We start from the raw sequence: 12128 nt of genomic DNA on the forward strand, positions 1-12128 counted from the left end.
AGGAGATTGTTGGGGGGGGGTGGTGTGCACGAATGCCTCTTCCGACGACCCCGAAGAACGGTGGGCTTCCCTGGGCTGCGAGGAGGACTGCAGAGCCGAGGGCGGGAGCGCTTTTTCCGCGGAGCTGCCTCGCCCCTCCGCCCCGTGACCTTGACAAGAAGCGGAGGTCTCGGGAAGCCGAGGCGGCCTTTTTGCGCGAGGGGAGACGAGAGCGGCCGAGGAGGGCAGCCGCTCTGAGGTGCAAGGAAGCCTGTTCGGGAGGCGAGCGAGGGAGGCGTCCTCCGTCCGCCTCAGGAGCCCTGCGTCTCCTTCCCTCGCCTCGCCGCGCCGCCCTCTCCCGCTTCCCTGTCAGGATTTTGTTCCGTGAGGGTAGCGAAGGCGCCTCTTCTTCGTCTTCTTCCCGCCCTCCCGAGTCGCAGCGCAGAGGAGGCCGGCCGGCCCTGCCCCCTTAGCAGGCGGGCGGGCGGGCGGGGGTGGCTGGCTGGCAAGGCGGGCGGGCGGGCCGAGGAGGCTTCGCCGCAGCGGAGAGCCGAGAGGCGGTTCCAGGCGGTGGGAGCAGCAGCAGCAGCGGCGGCGCAGATGGCTCCTGCGGGCGGCGGCGGCGGCGGAGGCTCGACGGCGGGGAAGATGGCGCCGTCGCACGTCCTCAAGTGCTGCCAGAAGGTGCTGGCGTGGGTGCCCGTGGTCTTCATCGCCCTGGTCGTGGCCTGGTCCTACTACGCCTACGTGGTGGAGCTGTGCTTGTGTGAGTAGAAGCGGGCTGGGCGGGCTCAGCTTCCTGGGATGCCCCTGAAACCGCCGCTGTCATGGGGGTTTGGCGGCGGGGTGAGTTTCGGGTGGAGGCCCTCTTCATCTCCTCGACCCCAGCACCACCACAAAAAATAAACCTTAAGTCCATTAAACGTTAATGGTGGCAAGGCAAGTCTTGTGCTTCCTCCTTCCCCAAATCAGCCACCGCCTGTCTCGTTACTTCCTCCCTGCTGAGCAGCAGCCCTGAGGTGCTCAGCCCAGCAGCAGCGGTTATTCGTGGCTAAAGGGTATTGGGGAGACCTGTTGCCTCTTTTTCGCCCTGGTATCTGGCACTGCCATATGCACAGGGTCTGTCCTGGGTGGTCTGCTGCGTTTATGAATCTGGAAAGAGGTAGTAGCAAGCACCACACACTCGCGCGCTCTCTCTCCCTCTCTGCACTTCGGGTTGTTAAAGTGGATTAGAGGCTTCCCTTCGAGGCTTGGCGCTGAAGGGAGCCGGAGGAGGAAATCCACCCTTTTGCAGCTCTGATTTGTGAATGCAACAGGGTATTTCTAGGACGGAGCAGTGCTATTCCATGCACGTTTCCTTGAAAGCACCCTTGTGTTCAGATTGTAGCCTAAATAAGCCCCTGTTTGGTGTCAAACATCAGAAGTGTGCATAGGATTGAAGCCGAAACAAGCCCATGTCTCGTGTTAAAATCTTGGACGCTTTAGGTTTTGTGGGACTTGCTCTTTAACTGATGTGTGTTTGTTAGTAGGCAAATGCTGGTGTTACTGAACATTGCGCTATGCTAAAATCCTTGGGTTTTCACTCTTTCCTGTAAGTTTTTGCTTCAGTTTTAATTCATTTGAGGCTGCTGTTAACCGTGACCCTATGGTGCTTTGGTTGATGCTAAAACGTTCTTGTGAGTCCCTTTCGTTGGACAAAATTTTAGTGGAGAGCTTGCGGGCAGGAACAGCAGTCCTTTAGCACTCCTGCAGTGCTTCATTGTGCTTCTCTTGTCATTGCTCTTTTGAAAGCATACATTGAACAAGGTTCCTGGTGAGATAGCCTGGGAAGGGTCTGATAATTGATCCTTATGGGTGGTAGGGTAGTTTAGCATAAGACACTCCACTCCAAAGAGAAATAGAACGATGATTTCAGAGATAAATTTCAATTGTATGGTAAGACATGAGTCTAAACCTCTGCTGTTCATGAAATGATTATGGGTGCCTCTTCAAGATCACTTAATACAAGTTGCTCGTTTTAACAGCACTTGTCCCCGCAATTAGGCTAATTAAAGGAGATGAAAGGATAGATTTATGAAAACAGGCTTCATGCATATTTATTTGCTGAATGGCAGATATGCTTTAGTGATTGCAAGTAAGGAGTTGTTAACTCATCCAAAGTAAAGGAGCTAAGATTATTTGAGTGTATTCCTTCCAATGAGCAGATGATTGCTTCCAGCCTTGACCACTCTTCTTCTTCTTCAACTTTTGAGTTACTTCACTAGCCATCCTTAAAGCTCTTTGTCCTATAAATAATAACATGTGAATGTTCCGTGGTGTAATATGGGAATATTTACAAAAAAAAACTTGCTGTTTGTTTTCCTCTAGAATTAATTTTTTTTAAATAAAATATAAAAAGGGTTCAATATTCCTGTTTCACAATCTGGAACTTAAAACAAAATAAAAACATAGGGTTCTGCCATCCATGAAGAGAAGGGCTCCTGCCATTCACAAAAGGCTTTTTCATCCTTGGAGGAATTCTGCAGATTAAGGGTGGGGGATGCATTTTACCGATTTCCTCCTCCCTGTTGCTTACAGTACCACATCCTGCACTGTTCTGCAGGACCCCTAAGCACTGTAGATTTTCAGTGTGTGCAAGGGAAAGGGAGAATTAGCATTGTGTTGATCCAGATCTCTAAGCAGAAACTCCACATACACAAGCCTAATGTATATAGACTCAGTGTGTGCAGTTTGTACCCTGTAAATATTGAGTACAGATTGTATAGAGAGCATTTGTGCATACTACAATGGTACCTCGGGTTACAGACGCTTCAGGTTACAAACGTTTCAGGTTACAAATAGTACTTTGGGTTAAGAACTTTGCTTCAGGATGAGAACAGAAATCGCACAGTGGTGGCGTGGCAGCAGCCATTAGCTAAAGTGGTGCTTCAGGTTAATAACAGTTTCAGGTTAAGAACGGAGGTACCACTGTAGATGTATGCACTTTGCAGAAGTTATGGCTGACTGAGGGTGAGGCAAGTGGCATGCATTAAATGTCCCCTATTTGAAACAGGGCTGGTATATATGCTATACTGTATCATAAAGCAAAGATACCACTGATCTGATTATTTTATTGAAACCCTTTCTGATGTTGGAGTAGGTTACTTTTGTTATGAATTTATTATGACGGCAGTGCAATGCATATAGCATTTAACATAACCTCATACAGGAAACTTAAGATGTTAGAGTGAAATGTGTTAATATTCATAATGTTTTCAGCAATCAAGGCTTCATCTATATCCCTGTCCTATGAAGGTTTTATTGGTAGAATGCCTGAAGGATTGACTTAAACATACTTTTTAAAACTCCCTAATTCGAGGTCAAACAATTGACATTCACAAAACCAATGGCTTGGAATATTTTTTCAGGTTCTTTGTTCTTTCTTCCATGGAGTGTCTATTGCCACATGAAGGTCCAAGCTTGGTTCAGACATTATGATCTCAAACCTAGAATGAGCCATGTACCCCCTTTGCCAAGTTTCAGCAAATATTTCCTTGCTTCTTAAACCACATGCTTTCCATAATGCCTGAAACTATGACTTAAACACTTCCTACAAATTAGAATATCAAACCAGGATCTAATCCTGTTTTGATAACTTGGCTACTAAAACATAGTTTGTGCTAAATTATTATATCTGCACTAGGCCATCTATATCTCACATAAATACATAAATATATGCCTTTATTTATGCACAAAATACCGTACATAAATATATTGAAACAAAATTGTAAGCTATATGTTTCTTCAGTAAAAAGTTAATTATTCTCAGGAGTTATAGCTAGCAGGCATATGGGAACCTCAAAAAGTTAGCAACTGCTTCGTAAAGCAAATGTGTGTAACTTATGGCTCTTATTTTGGTGGATTAATCTTTGACTGTTAAGTCTGTGATCTTCCTCTAGCACCCCAGATTCTTCTTCTTCTTCTTTGGCGATCACTCATAGCTGAGTAAGATTGTCTTCTATGAACACGGTTTTAAAAATGAGTCAGTAAGGGACTGTGGAGGCCAGTTCTGGATCCACACGTCCTTCCACAGTGGGGACATTGGTTTCCGGGCGGGAGTTGATCACAGTATGGATTTGCCAAGTGTGCCTTCCTCTTAGCACGTTTCTCTCTTGCGTCCTGAGTTCGAGTGTCTTCAAAGCCCATGACACCTTTGGTAAAGGCTGTTCTCCAACTGGAGCGCTCGCAGGCCAGTGTTTCCCAGTTGTCAGTGTTTATACTACATTTTTTTAGATTTGCCTTGAGACAGTCTTTAAACCTCTTTTGTTGGCCACCAGCATTACACTTTCAATTTTTAAATTCAGAATAGAGTAGTTGCTTTGGATTAAGATAGGGAGGATAAAGGAGAGGTAAAATGTTTAGTTTTGGATAATTTCCATTACAAATTGCAAATGCTTGGTATAGACAGGCATCATCATCATAACTTATTTATATGCTGACCATCTGACTGGGCTCCCCAGCCACTCTGGGTGGCTTCCAACAACAATAACTATTAATGATACAGTCAGCTCGCAATTTACGTGGGAATTACATTCTGGGGATTATCCTTAAAGCCAAAAGCGCATATAAAAACACAGAAGGTTCAGTGGTGGATGAGATTGCCAAAATACGTTCCCGCGGATGCCCAACCCTTTATTATTATTTGCCAGCAATTTATTTCAAGAATAAATTGTTGATGTGAAAATATCTTCACCAGGTTAGCTTGCATCAAGCAGATTAAAATTCTGAAAGCAGTAGAGAGCAACCTGCTACATCCACAAACCTGCGGATAGAATCACAGTTGGTGGAATTGAAAGATTCTTATCTGACATTTCTGCCAATTGTGAGGGCCAGTCACTTAGCCTAACCTACACCACAGGGTTGTTGGGAGGATGAAATGGGGGGTGGGAACCATCTTGAAATCCTTGGAAGATAAAGGTGGTGTCAGAGCTGCCCAAGGTCCCAGCTCACAGAGGACCAACGCCAATTCTTGTTATATACAAAAGTCTTTATTAAGGTTCAGTTTCGATTCCAAAGCCGCGGCGCGCAGCTCTACGTCTCAACCCTAGACCGCTGAAGCTCCGTCTGAATCTCCTCCCCCCAGACACCAGTTCAAGACCCTAGCCTTGCTCCACCTCCTCCTTTGCTCCTTTCTCCTCTGGGTCCTTCTGCCCGCTGGGGTGCTGCCCTTTCTGGACTCTTCTGATGCTGAGTCCGCGGATTCTTCCTCCTCCCTCCGGCGTGCTTTAGGACCTGGCTCCCAGTCTGCGCTCCCGGCTGTCCCGCTCGCCTGTGCATTTGAACTTGGCTCGCGCGCCCAGCCGGTAACCTTCCTCCTGACCGTTACGCTGCTCCTTTCACTGCTTCCCCCTTCGGGGGGGGGCTAGCTGGCTCTGACTTCCCCTCTGTTCCCTCACTCAGCGATAGGGGCGTGGTCAGTCCTGACTCATCTTCTCTTTCCCCTGAAGGGGAAGCCGGCCCTGACACGTGGGACCCTTCCCCCCCGCTACACTCCGGTGGGGAAGCTGGTCCCGATCTCCAGCTGCTGCTTTGGGAGTCACCGCTGGTTCCTTGCTCCTGGTGCCTCCCTCCCGGGAACCCCCTTGCTCTGGCTATGGGTGCCCCCTTCTGTGAATCTTCTGACTCACTGGACAGACTCATGGAATCTCTTGCCCCACTGTCTTCCTCACCTACACTGCCCTCGGATTGTTCCCCTTCGCTCTCCGCTTCCTCCTTCCCCTGTGCCTCCACTCCTGAATCCCTGACAGGTGGTATTTAAATATAACAAATAAATACATAAAAAGTAACTGATGTACTCTTGACTCTCTAATATAACACACAGTAGTGATAATTGTAGTTGCAAGTGTGCTGAACCACATGGACAAAAAGCTCAGCAACTTTGATCAGCCCCAGGCGCTGGTGGTCCTCCCAATGCCACTTGCTTGTCACTCCCACTGTCCCTCACCATTGGCCATGCTGATGGAAAATGGAGACCAACTACATCCGGACACTCTTAGCTAGAGCAATCTCCTAACTTAGCATTAGGGATACAGAGTTCGCTACCCATGCAGATTTTTCTTTCCCATTACCAGGTGGGAACTTTGCACTATACTCTGGCAACTCTTTTTCTGTCCATAACTTGCTGGTTGGGATATTTAGCCCAATGAAAGTGCCCACTTGTTTTAATACACTGTGTGATAATATACGCATGAGATTATAGATGAAGTTATTGAAAAGGAAAATCTGACCTTCAAGAGCAGGAAAACCTTTTTGCTTTTCTTCCTGGCGGCCGTCTGTTCTCCTACCAGTCAAAAATCATTGCATGTGACATGCACTATGATGTGGGTTTTTTTACTCTTTATAATAAAGCACTTGACATTTAGATTTTATTGTGATGTGTAAGAGTCCCAGGCAGAAGCTGATTAATGTGGGCACTTTGCAGTAGGGGACAAAAAGAAGGTTGGAGACAGTTTACTCTGAAATTTGTAATGACTCGGAATGTTAAAAGCTACCATATTTTTCGCTCCATTGGATGCAGTTTTTCCCCTCCAAAAATTGAGGGGAAATGTGTGTGTGTCCTATGGAGCGAATGCAGGCAGGGAGAGGCTGCACAGGGCTATGGCTTCTTTAGCCCCATGCAGCCTTTCCCGGCAGGGAGAGATTGCGCGGGGCTAAAGAGGAAGCTAAAGCAGCGAGTAGGATCCATCCCGCTTGCTGTCTTGGCTTGTTCCATAGCTGCGCGCAACCCCTCCGGCAAGGAGAGGCTGCACTGGGCTATGGCTTCTTTAGCCCCACGCAGCCTCTCCCGGCAGAGAGAGGTTGCGTGGGGCTAAAGAGGAAGCCAAAACAGCAAGTGGGATCCTTCCCGCTCGTTGCCTTGGCTTGTGCCATAGCTGCGCGCAACCCCTCCAGCAGGGAGAGGTTGTGCACAGCCTGTACGCTGCTCTTTGGGGCTGGGGGGGAGATTTTTTTCTTGATTCCCCCCCCCTAAAAACTGGGTGCGCCCTATGGTGCGAAAAATACGGTATATTCTTTCCTTTGCCTGTCAGGAGAATTACTAAAGTAAAAATATGTCCTTGTTTTTGTGGCTTGTATTTTCCTTTTTATTGGTAGCTTGTACATTGTGTAATGCTACAATAGTTCGCACACAGTTCTTTCATATGCTGTTAGTTAAATGAAATGGACAGTAATGACCGTAGGCCTAATCAAATTTTCTTAGAGGTAACTGAGGCTCTAATTCTGTACATGCTTCACTGTGACTTACTTCTGAGTAAACATATGAGATCAGGCTACATGCCTCTTTGAATTACTGTAATTGAAACACTGCCAGAGAAGACTACTTAGGATCTCAGTGTAGCACCCTAATTCTTCTTACTGGATTATCACGTTTGTGTTTGGGTGGGAATGTCTCAGCTCACTCCTACAGAACACAGTGTTGATCGTCAAGGCTGACAAGTGAGCAAGGCAGTTCCTGGTGATGGTGGACAGAGACATAGTCAAAGCAGCATGTGAAGGCAAAAAACCAAAATCAGTGGCCGAGGGAAGGTGCACTGGTGGGCACCTCAGTGAGTACACAGGGAGCTAGGTTAATCTTTGTTAAGAAGGCAAGTTGCTTAGCAAAAGAGCAGCAACAGAAAGTACTAGAGATTTATAGTTCCTGGTGAAGTATCATTGGCTCACATGGTCACCTGATGCAATGCAGAATCAGCAGCGCTTTGCCTGGGTGTGGCAGACAGCAGGCGTAATATGTCTGGTGTTCTTCCTTCCAGGCAGCTGTCCTGACACTGGTCAAGGGTACAGTTTACATGCCATTTCGTTTCAGGAAAGCTGCCTGTACTGGTGCAGAGAGTACTGTGCTTGAGTTGGGTTGCCAGTGTTCTCAGGTTTATAACGGTGTCCCAGCTGTGTTGCAGGAAAAAAACACTGGTACGAAGATTGAACATTGTTCTTTCTGCATGCATTATTTCTGTATGAAATGCGGAGGATGGGAGGGATTCAACATAGCGCTATGGCGATAATTCTGTCTGCTCAAGCATTTCAACTTGCCAGACAGAACGATCTCATCTCTCTTTCCTCAGGCACTCTTTCTAGAGTTTTCCCCCTGACCTCCCACAAGTGCAGGAGGGTGGGGGCAACCCCACTGCTACTGGAAGTCATTGTGCTGGCTTCCATTCATTGTCAATCCAGCCCAGCCTCTAAAGGAAGAAAGCTGTTGAAAGGCTAGGAAGGGAGGTGGGAGATACTTGAAAAGCAGAGGCTGGTCAGTCAAGCAGTTTGAGTTTGAGGAGGTGTGTTATTGGCAGTACAGTTTCTAGCAGAATAGGAAACATCTGGGTTTACGTTAGACAGGATACTAAGTGTGGTATATCCTTTGTGTCTGATTCATTTCCTATACTCTAGACTGGTATTTTCCTGCTGTGTTTTCATTATTAAGCAGCATTTAATAAGTTTTTTTTTATATCCTAGTAGCCTTAAAAACAACTCTGAGGAACTTAAGTGGAGCATGTATGGAAATTGGGGAAGTTGTTTTGAAATTGAGAACTTGTTTCTACTACTACTACTACTACTACTACTACTACTACTAATCTTATTATTTATGTCCTGCCCATCTGACTGAGTTGCCCCAGCCACACTGGGCAGCTTCCAACAAAATATTTAAACACAAAGAACCTCAAACATTAAAAACCTCCCTGTACAGAGCTGCCTTCAGATATCTCCTAAAAGTCAGATAGATGTTTGTTCAAGAAGCACAATACTTTTGCAATACAAATAGCATGTGGATTACAAAATGACTCAAAGTTGTATGGTCCCTCTTGTCTCAAGTCAATAAGTTGGTTTGTAAACCAGCTGAAGTTGGCAGTGTGGTGGTCAGATCATTACACAAACAAGCTGCATTTGAGTATGAAATTTAATAAAAGTGGAAATAAAATAAATAAAAGTGAAATAAAAGTGGAATAGGTCCCTAGTATGTTTGCATACTGGGCAGGGAACAAAAACATTTACAGTACATAATAAAAGAGTGTGATTTAACTTGATATTGCTGAAGGGAAGAGATTTAAAATGGTCACTTCTAGATAATTTGGAATGTTCTTAGTTCATTCCTAGAAATAAGCAGCCAGCCAATCTCTTGAATTCCCAAAATAAACCTTTAAGCCTGTCAGAAATTATTCAGTATCAAATATTTGTGTGTGGAGTCCAGATGATTCAGGGTGGGTAAAAAGATGCCAAGACTTTCAGAACAGTGCCATTGGCCTGAATTCAGGTTCAGTTGGAAGAGATCAAAAGATGTAGGGCGTAATCCACTGGGAAATATATCCTGCACAAAATACAAATCCCACTAAAATTTAATGGGAGCACAGATTTGGGAGTCAGTATCCAAACGTAATAGCCTAAGTCTAGGGAGAGAATGCTTGACCAGTTCCTTGTAAACAGACATTCTCCATGCATACAACTTCTGAATAGATTAAAAACTCACAAAAATGCAGTGTGTGTGTGCGCGCGTGTATATTTGTGTATGAGAGATATTGTTGGCAAGAACAATGCACACAGTCTTTGTGAAGGGTAGGCTTGTATTCCTTATGGTATCACTTCGCCAGTTTTGTGCCTCAGACATTGTAGGTTGTACAGGGTGTAATCACTTCTGTTGGAAGTGGCATTAGTTTTCGGAACAGCTCTTGCAGTTCATAGCAAAGATGCATGGTTGCTTGTTGTTTTTTCTCTATAAAAATTCCTACCTATATTTGAATATGACTTCTAATTTGTAGATCTTTTTGATGATGGTTAAAGAATTGCTGCAAGTGTTTTAGGGTACATTACTATTAATCAGCTTTTTGTACCTGTTGGCATATTTCTGCATGAGGAATTTATACCTTGCAATATCTTAATGGCCTTATGATTATTTACTATTATTCATTACATTTATATAGGTGCTTATCAGTAGCCGCTGACTTATAACAACACAGAATTTCAAAAAACAATTTAATAGCTTAAACCAGTGTTTCCCAAACTTGGGTCTCCAGCTGTTTTTGGACTGAAACTCCCATCGTCCCTAGCTAGCAGGACCAGTGGTTAGGGATGATGGAAACTGTAGTCCAAAAATAGTTGGAGACCCATGTTTGGGAAACACTGGTTTAAATCAACAATAAAATACAGCAAAAAAGTCCTTGCCACAGACAGCTTAAACCGGTTTACAGCCCAGATTTAAAGCATGAATAAAAAGCTCTTTACGTCATGCCAGAAAGATTGCATAGGAGGCATCAGTCAAGCCTCTCTGGATATTGTGTACCAAAAAGCAACTCTGTGTAGCCGCTTGCCTTGATGAAGCACCTAGAGCAAGGGATGAAGAGGATCCTAAGGTTCTGGTAGGCTATTTCATCAAAATCCACTTCTGTGTAACTTGTAGATCCTAGTTCATGTCCCACCTTTTGGAGCAATGCAAAAGAAATTTGCTCCATCATTCTGGCATACTGCTACGTACAAGGTAACATACAAGATAACTAATAACCCTAGTTTAGTTATTTATTTTATCCCATGATCAGATAAAATTGTTCTTTGTATAATTTGGAAGTTCAATACTATTGTCTTGCTTTTATACATTTTCACCCACTCCCTTTGCTTATTTATAAACATGGTGTTTGAATGTGCCTTTTATCTAATCCAACTTGTTCTCACTCATTCTTCTTGAGAACCTTTTGATCAAAATTTAGGACCCTTTATTCTACAGCTGACATTTTGAAACATGGTTTGATCCTTTTATACAGAAGGAGAAACTTCTATTACAGACACCCCAGTTTAGTGGTGATAGTTTTTTTATTTTGGGAAGAAACCTACCCACCCCTCAAATATTTTAGCTAATGTGTAATTCTGTTGCATCTTTCCTTTACCTCCACAATATAAAGCATGAATTACTCCCAATAATCAGCAGACCAATTTAGTGCATTCAAAAAAAATAATTGTCCAGTAGCACCTTAGAGACCAACTAAATTTGTTGGTATCTGAAGAAGGTATCTGAAGAAGTGTGCATGCACACGAAAGCTTATACTAAGAACAAACTTGGTCTCTAAGGTGTTACTGGACAATTTTTAATTTTTTAAATATATTTCAACTGTGTCAGACCAACACGGCTACCTACCTGAATTTAGTGCGTTCAGTTTGTTGATGATGATAGGATGTTGTGCTTGGTAAATACAGGGTGAGTCGTTTAAAAGAGGCCCTGTGGATACAGAGTACACATGTTCTTTTTTAAAAGACTCACCTTGTATAAGATTACATTTTACAGGAGCAAATTTTTAGCTATTCAGTGGATTTGAATTAGGCTGTGTTGAAGCCATAGAAGTATATTCACTAGAAATGTTTGTACGTATTTACTCTGCATTTATATGTAAGCATTGTCCACCCAATTACCTGTTCATTGTTCCTTGCTGCTCTCAAAACAAATGCTGATAGGTGATGCTAGTCTGTGGGGCTTGGCTTAACAAATTGATGATTAGGCTTCTTTTGTAAGTAAAGGCTTACTTGCAGGACAAACATAGGTAACTTACAGTGGTAGAATGTAGATATCAGTTAGGTATTTGAGTTTAATAAAGTGTACTAAATTGATTCCCGAGTGCTGCCAGTGGTCACTATTCCATATGAGATTAAATTTATTTTTAGTATGTTGAATCTGCTACTGGATGTATGTAATCCTGCTAGGCTAAATAAAAATAGACCAAGACCATGCCAGCAATAGTAACTGAAGTCCATTTTAAAACTGAATTGTTGGCTTTATTTTGGTTACTGAACCTCTACCTGGTAACCTGTGCTACAATCCGGGTTGGCGAAAGGACCTGAATCTGGGCTTAATTGCATAACCAAGAAAGGGAAAGGGTTGTGATGCAGGCACAAGGCTAATTCATATCTCGGCATATTACTGCCAGATTTAGTCATCTGAACTGGGCCATGGAGTATGAAAGAAATGGCAATTGCCCAAGAGCACAGTACATGTGTGACTCACCTGGTTTTGACTCTGGGTCTTCAGCAGGTTTAGCCCTCTGGCAACTGAAGCTTATGGCTCCCTTATTGACACACTGACACTCTTTCAGTGGTCGTCTGCATTACTTGAGCTTCATTTTCTTGAAGGAAAAGTGAAATAA

General features: G+C 44.2%; 1 protein-coding gene across 2 annotated transcripts in view; it reads left to right on the plus strand.

Moving 5' to 3' along the window:
- Positions 1–495: 495 nt before the first annotated feature.
- The window catches only part of ZDHHC20 (zDHHC palmitoyltransferase 20), a 38443-nt gene continuing 26810 nt past the window's right edge, over positions 496–12128 (plus strand). Inside the window, exon 1 of one of the 2 annotated variants that reach the window (XM_081909413.1) lies at positions 496–745. In XM_081909413.1, the coding sequence (XP_081765539.1) occupies positions 580–745 (166 nt within the window). In that variant the 5' untranslated portion in view covers positions 496–579. The remainder of the gene's footprint in view (positions 746–12128) is intronic. The other variant, XM_081909414.1, reaches the window with a different exon arrangement.

The sequence above is a fragment of the Podarcis melisellensis genome (assembly GCF_964234715.1).
Source record: "Podarcis melisellensis genome assembly, chromosome: 4".
NCBI lineage: Eukaryota > Metazoa > Chordata > Lepidosauria > Squamata > Lacertidae > Podarcis > Podarcis melisellensis.